The sequence below is a fragment of the Rhopalosiphum padi genome, chromosome 1 (genome assembly GCF_020882245.1).
Source record: "Rhopalosiphum padi isolate XX-2018 chromosome 1, ASM2088224v1, whole genome shotgun sequence".
Taxonomy (NCBI): Eukaryota; Metazoa; Arthropoda; class Insecta; order Hemiptera; family Aphididae; genus Rhopalosiphum; species Rhopalosiphum padi.
Window position 1 is genome coordinate 74,534,406 of NC_083597.1, and position 17,614 is coordinate 74,552,019.

At 23.2% G+C, this 17,614-nt stretch overlaps 1 protein-coding gene across 2 annotated transcripts in view; it reads left to right on the forward strand.

The window, feature by feature from the left end:
• Positions 1-17,614, forward strand: part of LOC132918081 (RYamide receptor-like) — a 55,263-nt gene that overhangs the window by 21,391 nt on the left and 16,258 nt on the right. Inside the window, exons 3-4 of one of the 2 annotated variants that reach the window (XM_060979162.1) lie at positions 12,641-12,690; positions 12,792-12,941. In XM_060979162.1, coding sequence (XP_060835145.1) covers positions 12,812-12,941 — 130 coding nt within the window. In that variant the 5' untranslated portion in view covers positions 12,641-12,690; positions 12,792-12,811. The remainder of the gene's footprint in view (positions 1-12,640; positions 12,691-12,791; positions 12,942-17,614) is intronic. The other variant, XM_060979161.1, reaches the window with a different exon arrangement.

A 17,614-nucleotide genomic window follows, 5' to 3' on the forward strand; every position in this document is an offset into this window, starting at 1 on the left:
CCATAAATAAAAATAACAAGTCTATGCAAAAATGGCTGTAGCTTATGTAAAATAGTTGAGTTAGTTGAATTATTATTTTTGACATTTCGATATTTTAAAATAAAAAAATGTTTTCTACATTAAAACGTTGAAAAAAATAAGCAAATGTCTTTTAACTTAAAATAAAATATACTTATTTTAAAGTTTAGACTAAGAGATATTATTAAACCAGATCAAATAGTTATTGTTTAAAAAATAATGATGTAATATTTTATACCTATAATATGTATTATAAATGTATTATTATATTTATTATACCTATATGTATATATATATCTGTATATAGGAGTAGGTATAGTGTTTATATGTTATGTATGTTTAATAAAATAAACATGAACAAAACTAAATGAAATCGATGTACCAAGTTTTTTTCAGTAGAAAAAATACAGAGATAGTATATTATCGAATAAAAAATATAATTATTAATTATTCATGTACTATTGTACTTCCGAATGTGTGTTTAAGAACTACATCTAATATTTCTTAAAGTTTTCAATATACAGCATATGACGTTTATTGTTTATACAGTTTGGCAAAACAAACCGTTAATTCATATAGTTGGGATTGTGTTATATGGTAAACATGCATTATTAATATGCAATAACTTTGAGACAAAACCAAAATTTAATAAGAATCTCAGAATTTAATTATAAATTTTTTTCGAAAAAAAAAAAACAAAAATTAAAGTTAAGCAAACCAACTATTTTTTCAGTTAACTATGACTTTTTTATTGAAATCTATAGGTATCATTATGATAATAATAAATTATAATGAATAATAACAACAAAAACAATTAAATGTATATATATATAAAATGTATGGTATTTAAAAATGTAAATAAAGCAACAGTCATATCTTGATTATATTTTACTAAATCACAACCATACAATTTAATATATTAAGTGAATACTCATAATATTTTGGAATTACATTTATATTCACATCATACCTACCATATTCAATTAAATAAAAGCATATAAATCTCAGGCATATACACCCATATATTCATTATATGTTACATAATACGTATTACACACGCTAATAATTAGTATTTTAAACCATTTAAACTGTTAACTAAATGTACAAAAGATATATATATATATATATATATATATATAAGTATTATCCATTTAATTTAATTTAAACAATCTGAAATTGAAACACATAAAACATAAATTAATGAATAACTAAATTCTTTCTATTTGCTTTTTATAATACTTTAAACATGTAACGATAATATTATTCCTAGTGAGTTATATTATATGTATACATAATATGAATGTATGTTTAGTACAACATTATTTTAATACGGTACTAGATAATTATTTAATTAATAAAAAAATGACAAGGGTACTAATTTTCCACATATAATACTCGGTGTCAGACTATATATAATAGTGCAAATTTAATTAAAAACATTTTAATGTGTGAAACGGGCAAGGTCCATTGTTCAGTTCAGGTATTCGTTTTTTTTTTTTTGTCAATTTTGTTTTTGCATTAATTGTAGCTCTGTTTCTTGATGTAGGTTAAAAACAATGAAAAGTTCAAATGTCAAATTTCTTGTTTTAGAGATGGGCTCTAAGTATGGATATGCCTGTCAACCTGTGTTCAGCTATATATAACCCCTCCGGTATCCTATATTTTTTCTGGCATCATCTCAAATTCAATAAAATAAATTAGGTAGTCGAAATAATTCTAAATTATGTGTTACTTAAACAAGACCACTATATTAGAAGACATGTACTATTCAATACTTAGTAGCCACTATAAATATACAGTATACATAAGATAATAATTTATTACTAATTAAAACCCATTCTATACTATTTCATAACACCAAAACTTAAATCATCTCTAATATTACACTTGTATGGAAACAGTCATATCAAATAAAAATATTATAGCTGTTATTGTACAATTATGAATAATAATCCAGTTGGATATTATATAATAAATTCTTTTGATACATTTTTTGAATCTAAAATAATAATGTTTCAACATAAACATTAAACAATTATCAATATTAAATTTATCATCATACAATGTCAATATAAATTTATAAGCTATTAAAATATTTCATTGCTAGAAATGCAATATGTTTAATAACATGTTTTTATTTAATAAGTTTCTATCGACATTTCCAAAATTCACAAAAAAAGGATTTTTTTTTCCTCGAAACTGAATAAATACTTTTATTTTGTTAATGATTTAATTTTTTAAATTACTTTAATAATCTTAAAAATGTATTATTATTTTGGTAAATTATTATAATATCATACTAATTTATTATTTTATTTATTGTACTTTCATAATTGTATAACATGTTATAGTTTATTTTACCTATAATAATTGAAAACATTTTTGAATAAAACCCAAATTAATAAAATAAAACTTTTCTTAAATCATTTTACAACACACTATATTAAAAATAAAAACAGTGATCAAAATCAAATTATTATAAATAATGTATTATTACAATATCAAAAATAAAAATATAAACTTATTCGTAACCTAACGCGATTTAATACCTATTAATTAAGAATTAAAACCAAAAATATTATTATTATACTATATATTTCTAAAAGAGTATAACAATACCTTTTAATAATTACGATAATCCGTTGACGACATTTTGTCACACATATCGAGTAACCACTACAAAATTGTCGACGCATGTTAAAGAAATTTGATATCACACTTATTCACACCATCATAATAATCATACCTAAAGGAAAAATACATGTTTTTTACACATTCACTTAAAAATAACTATATATTTTTTAAGTTAAAAAAAAATTATTATATTACTTTGGTTTAATATATTTGAATATTATTATCTACAAGGATGCTATAAATAATTTATCTATGGTAAAATATAAATTAAAAAAATTAAAGTTTTTAGTTGAATTATATCGATTTATTAACTATAATACTATAAACTATAATAAATAATAATAAGTTACCAATTTTTATGATGCAATCAATTAAAAATCTTAGATAATTATTGAAGTCATATTTTTAATATTAAAATGAAGATAAATTTCAAAATTGATAAAAAATATTACAAGCTTTGTTCTAAAAAATAATTTATAGATATAAAAAGTATTTACTATAATTCAGAAATGATAAAATATTCCTTTATAACATGAAAAATTCAGTACTTGAATATAGTTAAGTGTAGTTTTAAATAAATTACTCTTAGAATATATTATAGGTAATTTTACTTCATATTATTTGAAATTTTCTTTTAGTTCATTTGAATTCTATTAAATATGGTTCTCAATTAACAAATTTCAAACATAAATAAAAATTTTATTTTTTAATAGCTCGGAGTTGTAAAAAAAAAATTGAAATAATAAATTAATACTAATTAATACTAATTAAAAAAAAACATTTTATTTAATGTGTAGGATTTAAAATAAAAGTTTAAAATGAAATGTTTAATACATTATACATCTTCACCCGAGCTGGCCGTGTGAAATTATTCATCGCACAGATAAAATCAAGCCATGTTCTACGTTAATAATAGAAATACATACGGTTAATTTGATGTATAAACATGGATAGTTGAAAATGTTCAGAAAATATTGCAAAATAAGACGAAATATTGTGCTCTAATTGCAAAAATCGGAACTCACTATTATTGCTAAAGATTAAAAACGCATTTTTCAAAATGTTTAAGAATACCAAACGCAAATAAACATGTTATAGTTGCAAGAATTAATGGAAAATATTAAAATAAAAAAACCTATGACTTAAACAAATAAAAATGACCTTAGAAAGCTAATTAAATTTAATATATGAGTGAGAAATTCAATATATTTAATATTACAGTGAACACAATAAATATTTTAGATGACATGAAACAGCTCAAAGAAAAAAATCAGATACTTTATGAAATAATGAAAGAACAATAAAATTTCAAATACTGTATATCCTGCAAATCGAAATAGATAAATTAGACCAAAAAAATCTTAGACGCTATTGAAATAGTTAGTATACCAATAATTACCGAAGATTGCAAAATCAAAATTAAAAAAATATCACATAAACTTAATATAAAACATGACGTGAAAAAAGCATACAAATTATTATTCCAGCACTAAACAGATATGAAAAAAATTAGCTTGTTTGTTAAATAAATAAAATAAAAATGAACAACTAGCATCAAGTAAAAAAAATAAATTTATAAGTTTATAACTAAAAAAATATGTGAAGGTTGGCCATTAATAAGTTTCTATATTAACGATAATTTAACAAAATATAGAAGAGTCCTGTTTGGGAAATCAAAAAAATTGCTAACACAAGGGATTTAAATTTGATTGAACAAATAATTCCGATCTTTAAGTACGCAAGAATGAACAATCTAGAGTCTACAGAATCGGAAATAAAAATGATTGGGATAACTGAAAATATGTACCTACTTGTTGTTATTTCCGTCTTTTTTTTTCTATTAGCTTCTTATTTTTATTTTTACTTTAATTTTTTTGTCATTTAATTAAATATATTGTGTATAAAATGAACAATATTAATATTGATTTAATTGATAATCTCAGAATTATGAATAACAAAATACTTCCAGATATTAAAAATTGTAATACATTTGTAGTTAATAAAAAAGGTTTATTACTTTCTCTTCATATATTATGATCAATACAAAAAAAATTAATTCAATTATTAATTATCAATATGATAAGTAATACTATAAAATATGTAGATTATATTGTATTAACTGAATGCTACTTTGAAAACTGTACAATTCACCTTAATATAGACGGATTAATATCATATAAAGCTTATAGAAATAATTTTAACCAAATAGTGGTTTAGTCGTGTTCATCAATATCAAACATGATTGATTAATGATATATTTATTTGTTTATAATTAAATATTAACACAAATAGGACTAATTGTGAAATAGTGGCTCCGACATAACAATAATAATTTTCTAGAATATAAAATTTAATTAATTGAAATATTATTTAAAATTACTACAATTAATAAAGTCATAATAGTAAGATACTGGAATATCAATTACGTGTTGCTTTATATTAAATATAATAATAATTTAGAATATTCTAACTGAAATTACTAGCAACGTTTGGTTATTGTAGTTGTATAAGTGATACCAAAAGAGAAAATGAGACATATTATTATATTATTCATCGTATATTTATAAGACCTAATGATTTAAACAATTTAATTCAAATTTTCTATCAATCATATAGTACGGATCATTATAATAGAGTATTAATTGTTAAATAAAAAAGTATAAAAAATAATACAAAAACTATTAAAATTACCAATAACAAAAAAACCTATGGTTAATTTTTCAATTTTAGTTTCATTTTTAATTGAGAAAAATTGGTATTAATTCTAAATGAATCAGATGTCAATAAATTTTAAAATAAATTTAACAATTTCTTGAATAAATATTTATTAAATTCTCAAAAAACAAATTACAACTGCATTCCAACAAAGAAGAGAAGAATTAAACCGTGGATAAAAGTAGGATTATTGAGCACGATTAAAACTAGAGGAGATAAGTTAGGCAAAACGGTACTAAAAAAGAAAAATGTTATTAAATTACTCAACTATTACAAAAAAATATAAAAACAAACTACGTTTTCTAATACAATTGTCAAGAACATACATAAATTAAAATTAAAAATAATATCAGAAATATTTAACAACTTTAAAATACAATTAGGAAAATAACTGACAGAAGTAAGAAAAATAAATCACAGCCATAAAAAATTATTTATAATAATGATCTAATTGATGTCAACTCAAAATTTTTTAGAAATACATTTAATAATCACTTAGTAAATGTTGGTAAACAAATAACATAATCAATACAAAAACAAAATGTATCATATGATAAAATATCATAAAAGAATTATACAAAAAAAAAAAAACTACATACATGAATAAAAATAAAATTATAAAATGTTTTACTGAATATAAAGCGATGAAAGTTATAAAAAAAAAAATACTATTAAACAGTATAATAAATAATATATAGTAAAACCATTTATTTATTAAACTTATTTAAGCTTCCATAAGGGTATTTTTCCAGATATATAAAAACAAACAATTTTATTTAACTCCATTCTTTAAAACAAAAATTAATTTTAATGAGCTTACAAATTATAGGCCAATCTCTTTAGTCTCAGCAATATTTAATGTACTATAAGAGTTGACAAAAATTTAATTACAAAAATAATAATAATGGTTATAAAATGATAATCATTAGTAAACATGCTATAAATGATATGAAATTGGTTTTCGTTATCATATTGGTAATGAGAATGAAATAACGCGCTTAGCAAATTTAGCTTGTAATTCGCTTGTTACCGGTAAATCATGTTTAGATACATTTCTATATACAACAACAGCTTTTTGTTCAGTATCTCATAAAGTATTATTAAATAAATTAAGAAAACTTACCTTACTTTATTAGTTTAAACCATATTTTCACAGTAGATCTCAAATAGTAATAATTAATAAATTAACAAGTGATCCAAATACTTTAAAATATGATATTCCCCAAAGAACTGTTTTAAATCCTATGCTACTATTCATTTGTCTTTGTCTAAATGAATTATTAGAAATAGACATAATGAAAATATAATTGCTTACTTTGATGATTCAGTTCTACTATTAAAGTTAATAATTGGAATAACTTAGAAACTAAAGCAAATTGTCAAATGTTCATGATTGGAATATTAAAAATAATTTATTATTAAATCATCAATAACCCATATTATTTATTCCATTCAAACAAAATAAGTCTAATGTTCACTTCATATTATGTGGTAATACGTGCAATAAAAGTAAAGAATCAAAATTCTGCTAAAAAAATTAAATTGAAACAAAAATATAATGAAGGCAATTTTACTAATGACCGGTTTAAATTCAATAAAATATTAACTAATAAACAAATATATGATAAACTATTAATAATTAAAATACCCATGGTCAAAAATCAATTTAAATCAAAAATTCAAAAATAATTCAAAATATTAATAAAGGTAACTTATTGATATTCAAATTCAACACGGTCATAATAAAAAAGTTATACAGAGGAATAAAACTATTTAATTATTTACCGAAGAATATTAAATTAGTTAATAAAAAAAAAATTTAACTGGAAATTAAAATATGGTTTGCACGTATGTTTCATTAGTAGTCTATTTATTTTTATTTATTTATGTTACCATACAGATCATTTAAATATTTATGTATTGCTATTAATATTTTCTAAATACATAAACATTAATTTGACTCTCAGATCCCAACACATGTAATCATTACAGAGAGTATGTATGAACATTTTTTTACTTGTATATTAATTGATTAATATTAAATGTTTTGTTGTTAAATAAATAAACAATACTATGTATCAATTTATAACAAACTAAAAAAAGTATGTTAAAATAATACTAGTTTTATCATTTTTACCAAATTATTTTTTTTTTTTAATTGATTTAAGAATTTAATATGAAAAAATAAACCATCTATAAAAATAGTACTGTATAAATAGTTAATTAGGATTCGATATGTACCAGTGGAACAACTTTATGGGTTTAAACTTTTAGAAATAAAACAAATCCTTTAGCAATCATTATTTAACTATTAGTCAATGTATTTGTTAAATGATGTCTGAGAAGTATTGATCGATAAGTCTGTATTGAAATCGTACTCTAAAAAGGGAGCAAGATAATAGCTAAATTACTCTACAGCAGCTGGACTTTAAGTCCAAGTTCGGATCATTAGGCAAATATAACTCGGAGTTAGTTAATCTACGAGTAATAGTCTTAACGTCAGCTAAGCAAGCAAATACCTATGAATTTTAATAGAAAATGATTAGTAATTATGCATCACACAAGTCAAATACATATTATATACATAATACAATTATAATATAATGATGCAAGTACATACTACATTATATTGCAATTAAAATAAATTATAGTATTTTATAAATTTCAATGTATTGACCTGGGTGTAACAATCAATTAATTCATACATTTAAGGTTTAGCTAGAATGATTAACACACATTTAAAAATTTAACACAAGGAACTTTGTAAGTTCTTATTACTGGAATTAAAAAAATTATAACGTAAATCCGTTATAATATTTTATGAGTATCTGAATTCTGATGCTTAAATTTTGTAAAATTCCTTATTAATTACAATAACTAATAAATATTTTGTTATTCAAAATTTATAAAATGATCAATTTCTATAGGTAAAGTTTCAAAATGTTCTAATAGTTTCCTTGTAAATACCTGATTCTTAAATCAAAAATTATAAAAACTATATAAGCAATTTTTTTAATAGATAGGTATTTTAAGCTTAAAATTTGATTAAATCGGGTACTTAAATGAAAAATAACAATGACCGAGATTATAAGTTAACCTCTCCTAGGAAAATAAACAAAAATAAGTATTCAATTGTGTTACTAGATATAAACTCCTAGTACTCCCGTAGATACGAAATAATGTTTGACTCATTCTGGAGTGCGCTTGAATTTAGAAAATATGTAACATTATTACTTGTGTAATATTTTAAAATTTTATATTAATGCAACGTCAATGTTATACTTTAAGAGTATTTTTGGTTTTAAACAGGATATCATACTCTAAAATACATAAATCAAATATGATAGGTACATTTAACAAATCATTTAAAATTATCTTTATGACGTGTTTGGCCTAACAAATAAAATATGTAGCTAATTTGCCTATCCAACACGCCGTGTTACCGAAATTATATATTATTTTAGATTTTTGTTACTTTTTTTCCAATATATAACATGTATAATATGAATGAATCGATATATAATATTATATAACGGTTTGAGCATTATATGATGCATAATAACACACCACTAGGATACAACTATTCGTGTTTTATCAGACCGATTGTCATTTTTTTATTTTTTATTTTTCTTCTCAGATTCCTCATAGTGGTGGTTACCTATTCTATTAACATTGTCGTCAAAGACATAATATTAAAAAAAATATTCTATTTTAATGTGAAACAATTTAACAACAAATATAAATTTGTATGAAAAATTATTTTGGGAAATCGCTTTGTTTGATAGGTTTTGATAGCACCTCGTTATTGGGTAGATCAACAGCTGTAATGGATATTTTAAATTGGAATTTAAAAAATAGATCATCGTATATACGTATAAAACAAGGATTTTTTAGATTCCAAGTAAAGATAGTGTGTTTCAATAAATTAAACCTAGTGATCATAAGTATCAAAGATTTAAAAATATTATCTCAATATTAGTTATAACAATATTTATTATATGTTTATTGTTTATACAATTTGACATTTTTTATTGAAAACCACGGATAAAATAACAATAAGTACCGCAAGTTATGGGAATAATGTAAGCAGTTGTTACTTGTTAGGTTACAAATAATGATAAAAAAATAATAATTTCCAATTATCTTGAGGCTTGAATCTTTAACTTTTAATAATAATTTGTTTAATATTCTAATATAATATATAAATTAATAAGTTAAATATAAATCTAACTATGTAGTAAAACTTTTTTTCTAACCTATCATGGTAATAATAATATTATTATATTATAATTAAAATCATTTTTTGTTCCAAAACAAATTATGATTATAATAAATTATTAAATACTACAAAACAATAAGATTTTGTTTTCTCTAATTAACATTTTATATTACTTGTATAAAATAAGCTAATATTGGATTTATTTTTATGCGAAATAACAAATCTTACACAATTATTAATAAATAATACACAAATATAATGCAAACTTTTTATTAAAAAACAAATAATAAAGTCTAAACTATTTATTATGCAAACTAGTAATTACTAGCAAATAATTTAGTTTAAACTTTAGTACATGTGTATGTATCAAAGGCTCATTAAAAGTTAAAATTTAAATACGACATTGTGAAATATTGTAAATTAGTACTATTAAAATAACACTTAATATCGTTCAACAAAATCAACGAAAATAACGTTAAACAAGAGAAATATTATTTATTAAGAGATATTTTAATATTTGTTTATAAAATACACCACATATATACGCATTCCTCGTTTATTTTTATTTTATTTATCACAAATAATTTATAATATGTCTAGTATGTAATTTCAATTAATATAATATATATATATGTATATATGACTAAAGATAAAATTAGCAAACCTCAAAACTATAGAATTTTTGTTTTAATTCATCGAATATCTTTAAATGATGTTGCTTTAAGTTATAAATGATGATAAATAGTTTACAACTCATTAAATCATAACTATATCGAGGATAAAAATAATATTTTTATGTCAGCGTATTTTATTTTATTTTATTTTTATTTTTTAACATTATAGGCCATCACTGTAATTTTCTGTCAATACCAATAACGACTTCTACCCTTCACTATTATACGTGTGGTTTAGGTCCTTATGTCAATCTGGTATCAATTCTTCTATATCTTTCTTGACTACATCTATCGTATGGCAGCCATACTATGACTTTAAAAAATATAATATCCCCGATGTTCACAATATTATAATAATAGGTTATGTACAATGTGCCCATTGTGTCCTAATACCCTAATTCGAACCACACAACCATAAAATAATAAATTCAAAGAACGGTTATGCTATAATAATATGCGTGTATGGTAGTTAACGAAAACAAAATATATTTTCCCAGCACACCCTCTTAAAAATATAAATTAATTTTTAAAATATTTAATATACTTTTTTTGCTATACCACTTGTCAGAAAATATGCTTTATAAGTTTAATGGATTTAAAAAACGATTATATTTTTGCTGAAATATTTTTTTAAAGTAATTTTATTATTCATAATATATATTTGTTATAAAATTCATATTGTGGAAGATAGTAAACCAAAAACAATTTAAGTCTTCTGCACAGACCAATCTATTTATGTCACAAACAACCACCAACTTCAAAATATGTTCAGCTTTAAATGAATAACAGTTTTGCAAGATAGGAAAGTATTATTATCATTTTGAACTTTAAAATAAATTCAATTATAAGATATAATATCATCTTATTCTACTTGTTCAAATAAACTATAATATATTTTGGTGTTTATGGTTATTTAAATATTTATATATCTTATAAATAATTTATCATCAACAACATTACTACATTGAATCATTCATTTTATTTGTTATTTTTTTTCTTAACTGATACCTAAGTTTATCTTATCAAAGATACATCTGTTTTTATTAATTAAACGTACATCGATAATAAATATAAATTGTATATTAAAAAGATGTATACATATTAATTTTTAACGGGAAATATCATAAAATCACGTATGCAATAACTAACCATGTAATTATCTGTTTAAAAATCTGATATTTTTACTCCCCAGAAAAGGTTATGGCAGGAATTTAAATTACTGGTGCCACTGGTTCTTAATAGTATGTATAAGCGATACATATTTTAAATGTTTTCAAACCTAATATATATATATATATATATATATATATATATATATATACACTATAAGCTTTAGAAGAAAATATTTAACAGAGAAATATTTTAATAAAAATCATTCCAGTGTTACAAAATTTGTGTAAAATCAGATTTTTAAAAAAAAAAAAGTTATTAGATACATAATAATTACTTTCTTTGTCATAAGATATTTACCAATTTCTAATTAGTATAAAATTGAAAACATTTTTGTTTTTTCAAAATGCTTAAAGATTTACTTGTTCTTATATTTTAAGCAACTACGTTTATTTTTATTTTCACGTAAAATAAAAACTACGATTACTTGCACGTAAATTAATAGGTGCCTAAACATAGTATATTTATATATATATATATATATATGATAACTATTTTCAGTTATTAGACATATTCGCCGACCAACTCAGTTTTCAACGACTTTTCTAAATTAAAAATAAAATACTGTATATGCAACAGTTCAAATTTATTATTGATGTCAAAATTAATAAATTGATTTTCTCCTTAATAAAGGTACAACGATAATAATTCAATTAGGTAACTAACTGTAATAAGACAAAAGGTACTTCCAAAAACCGTGATTTAATTAACATCGAGGTTAATCAGACAAATATTGAAATAATAAACGCTTATATAGTAGAATTTTTTCCTATAAATTATTATGGACTTTAACTAGCATTAAGCAGATTTTTAATAAATATAAGATAACACTAAAAACCTTCACTTGAAAAGTGGTACTTTCTAAAATTATTAACTCAGTTTTAAAAGTTTGAGAAAAAGTTATGATTTTAACCTCTTAATATATTATATTTCTTTAAGGAGTTGTGCTGGCATATGAATGAATTGAGAATTTAGTTTAATAGTTATTTATTTTATTTTTGTATTAAAAATAAAATACATTTAAGAATCAGATATAATTAAATAACAATTAATTTTTTAGTATTTGTGTAGAAAGAAGGTGAATCAGCATAATATTAAGTTAGAAACCAATAAAAAAATAAATAAAAAAATAATGTAATACCTATCTATAATACCATTAAAACATTAAAACAACACGTTAATCGCGAATATATATAATTTACTTATACAGGTGAAGACAATTTTTATCAAGCTTTTCACGAGATATCTGAATACGTATAGGTATAAATAACTTCTATACTAACTGTAATTTTTAATAATACGTAATTTTAATATTATGATAATTTTAATCAACTAACAATGTTTAATCAATCTGTTTTCAGATTTATAAGAATTAAACAAAATGGATGAAATACATTACACAATTGTGTGCAATGAAACGCTGAATGAAAATATAAGCCTAAAGAGTAACACTTCGATTGCAATAGATAGATGCAATAGTAATGATAATCATACGGATTTGTATATAGAACGTGAGTAAAAAAAACTTATCCTTCACTGTTATTCTAAATATTATTTTTTATACAAATATACACAAGAACTATAAAATGAACATTAAACATTTCAAAAAGTATTTATTTTTTCTACATCTTATTTTCATAAAATTCACGCGATTTCAATATTTATAATATTTAATAGCTACAGTGCTCCTTGATATAAGTAAACCTTATTTTGTATTATCGGTTTGTTTGCACATATAGGTATCTCAGTTGTAAATATTTAGTTATACATTTTCGAAGACTCAACTATTGTATAATGTATATGTTACAGTTAAAACCCGAAATCCGTCGAAATTAGTTTTAACTAGTCAAAAATAGTTTCCACAAATCCCTTTAGTCACTTCTGGTTTTAACTAGTTAAAACTTGAATTAACCGCAGGTTCAAATGCACGCCACCACCGACGATATTATAATATATTCTATAAATATGGTTGGATAATTCAACCAGTCGATTATCAAATCAATTAAGATAACTTTAACTAGTCGTCCATCACTTAGATACGATAAGCAAATTCATCACAGAGAATCAAATTCCGAAAAATCATATTTTCCACCGTGCAGCCGCAACAAAAGCATCAACGGGGTCAAGGCAAGGCTTTTGTAAAATGCACATGTAAAATATCCTGCGGAACAAATCGCTGTTTATGTAGAAAAAATAAAATTCTATGTAACTCTAAATGCCTCGATAGTTTAACCCGTCAAAATAAATAATATAATAAATGTCTATACTTAATAATTATCCTAATATGTACTTATATAATTCTACTTTTCTCTAGTTAAAACTAGTTTAACCTATCAATATAAACAATACGGATTTTCACTAGATAATCCTAGTTTTCACCAATATAATATTTTAGACACAATAATTAGTTCTAACTAAATAAAAATAAGTTAAAACTAGTTTCGACGGATTTCGGGTTTTAACTGTAACATATATACTACATACAGAGTGTAAATTTAAAAGCTAACATTCAGTATTATATTATCAGACGTGTATAATTTCAACTGGGTTTAAGTGTACCTACCTTACTTCACAGAAAAATCCTTTATTTAAAAAACAACAGAATTTATTAATTATTAAAAACAAATAATATGTAAATCAATTGAAATTAAAAATATATTAATTTATCGAGTTCAATCAGTGCTAGGTCAATTATAGTTTTATTTAGTGTTGCAATTAGCTCATTTTTTAATTGGCTAAACTCTATGCATTCCTTAGGAGCCAGCAATAAAACAAACGACTGATTGGTGAATTAATTATTTAAAATAGTTTAGGCGATAAAAAACGGTAACGAACAATATTAGAGCAATTGACTCGTAAACAATTTAAAATTATTTAGAGAATGGGCAAAAAGTAAATTACCGTTAATTCGATTTATTTATGAGTGGGTCTATAATCAGATACAGCCTAGAAATGAAATCGAGGTGGTTTTGTATCAGACGTTTGCTTCCTAGTGGTTTTACGATTAATATTATTATTGACGTTATTTATATGACTTGTATTATTGTTGTTATTGTTTAAGTGGGTAGTAGATGCCGTGTTTGATCAAGGTTGGTTTGTAGAATTGTTGAAGTTATTTCCAGATATTGGATCCTTTGAAATTCGCTAGATAATCTACCTTGAATAGATAACAAATTTGACACTTGACCCGTTAGATTTATTGCAATTTATAGGTAGATAATCATTTCAGCAAGGATTCGCCTTGCTGAATAATATGAACAGTATTTTTTACTTTAAGTAGTCATCATATTAAAAATTTAGACAATATGCAGACAATTTTCTAAATTTACGTTAATCTTTGTTTCACTAAATATATCCTTATTTTTAATAGCTGGTTCAAAATCAACAATAACCATTGGACGTTTGGTTTTAATGTATTTTTAGAATGGTTATGACTTTATAAGCTGATAAACACATTTCTTTGATAAAATTATTAAACCTTAAATAGGTGCATATATTTTTAACGTTGTGTTATGAATTATGGTTTTAATTTAATTTAAATTTCTTTTGTAATCATGATGATATTAATACAAACATATACTACAAATTATAAAAGTATGTTGTATTATCATTATAGTATATATATGTACTGTGTATAGTGTATACTTATATATTTGTATTTCTCCTAAAATATATTTACAGAAAGTTGTAAGACAGACTGAGCATAATATGGAGCACTAATGTAAAATAAAATCGTAAATATTATGTTAACTATTTAAGTTCTTAAATATTATACAATACGTAATATGTGTGTCATATATATTTATGGTTATAGTTGAAATGTGATTATATAATTGAAAAGTATGATAATATAATAGTTGAGTCGTTGATTTAAAAAAAAATTTAACCAATATTTTCGATCAAATCATTTTTATAATAAATCTATATAAAAAATTATTATTTTAGTTATTTTAGCTTACAGGAAATGAAGAACTATGACTCTTTAAACCAAGTCTCAAATCAAAGTTTCTGATCATCCACATCTTCAATTCTTGTCGTTTCTAAACTTTCCAAATATTTGTTTACTCTAACAAGCTAACGTTTACTATGCCTACATCTTGACCTCAGCGTTGGTTTTATTGATTAATGTCGTATGTATTAGCGTGTCCTTTGCTCACCATAGATAATCAGCTCGCTAGTTGTTTAGCTTTCAGGCATGTTTGTATGTTTGGTATATTAACAATCAAAAACGTTTTAAAAATAGACCATTTTAAAACTATAGACTCATTTATTATGAAAATGATTGTGTTGTTGACATTATTCTTTTTTATGTTCTATGTGTCTAAAATGTTTTCTAAAATGTATTCAACTGATGGTCTTATTTTTAATAAACGATTCAATTATAATATTATAGTTCTTGTACCACCAGATGAATTATAATTACAATGCTATTTTTAAATGTACATGCTCGTGAGCTAAGTTCTGAAAGTAAATAAGCGTATATAACGTAAATGTACTAAGTATAATATGAGAATATACAAAGCATTGACCCGTTTAGAAGCTTTGTCAGCAATTTTCCATAGTTTACGTGTGGATGAGTGTTTTTGTGTAGGAATATTACTTACATCTAAAGTAGAAAGTGCACTCACTTGTCGATTGTGGTTTAGATCGGGGAAGTGACATTTTCCGTTATCGGTCAGGAGATTATCTGAAACGGATCCATCGCCGTAAACACTTCATAGTGCAGATTTCGCATCGTAAAGAGAATTGAAAATTATAATAATATATATATATATATATAATAATTTTCCATTGGATATTACACTCTTGTGAATATTATAGATGCGATTAATTACGTGCCTATAATTCGAAAACAGCGATCGATCGCGCGTCATGCCCCGACATTGGCTGCCGGCAAGAGGGGATTGTGGCAATTTCCGAAGACTTTTGTTATCATAACTTTTTTTTAGTTTTTTTTTCACAAACGCTCTGCTCTCCGATTCCATAAAGTGTCGCGTTACAGGTACTGTTATTAAATCGAAAAACGCACGGTTCGAGCGCGTGTCTCGGGAGAAAATAATATACGTATTATAATATAATATATAACCCGATCTCATTCGAATTCAACGCCAACAATATTTCCGTTTATTAGTCGGGCGCGATTCATTGACGCGTCACACGAATCATTCAAAGCCATTCTAGTATAGTACCTATATACCTATGCCACCGTAGTCTTTCATCCAAAACCGTATTTTTTTTACTCCATTCTCTGGTTCATATATTATTATATTATGTTCATATTAGGATCAATTGTTATTTTTTAAATCCCACGCACAGAATTCCTACTGGAAAAAGTCCAACGTTATAATATTAACAATAGCATTCCTACTCGAGAATCAAAAAGGCACAAACGTCTACAACAATAATGTACATATGATGTAGGACGTAGGTATACCACACATGTAGTTAGTCCGTCATGATATATACATCATACTAAGGGCGTATCCTAGTCAATAATAGTACAGTTAACAGCAAACGTTAAAAAAAATGTATAACTATTATTTAAACACGCATACATTGCATATTAGTGTATTACACGTATAACGTTATATTGGCTCATATATATACATAAATATAAATCTATTGTATAACATATCAAATAAAAAGCATTGAGGTGCATTTTAAAAACATGTTCATTAAGTCTTAATGGAAACATTTTAATCAGTTTAATGAATAAATCATTCTTATATACTTGAAATGTACATTTATAGGTGTTAAAAGTTAAAAAGGATTTTTTTTTCATTTCTTTTTCACAAACAGTTTACACATTAAAATATACCATTTTGTTTTTTTGTCTTTATCTCGATTAAATGTCCCGCTTTTTATTTTAATACTTGTTCTATCTATTGTGAACAAAAGTGTTTGTTTTTCCTTATCTAACTTAAAAATTACAATATACATTATTGAATACATTTATTAGAGCTATTGAGATTGTTTGACTAGTACCTAATTATATTAAAATCAAGAATGACGTTATATATTATATGTATCTATAATAAAAAAAAATATTTGTATAGTATACCTACTGTATATCAGGATATCTGTAATATTATATATACTATAATATTGTACAACTAACATTTAGCGGTTAAATCATAAGTATAAAAATCTATATCTATAAGGTAATAAACATCAACGTTATTAT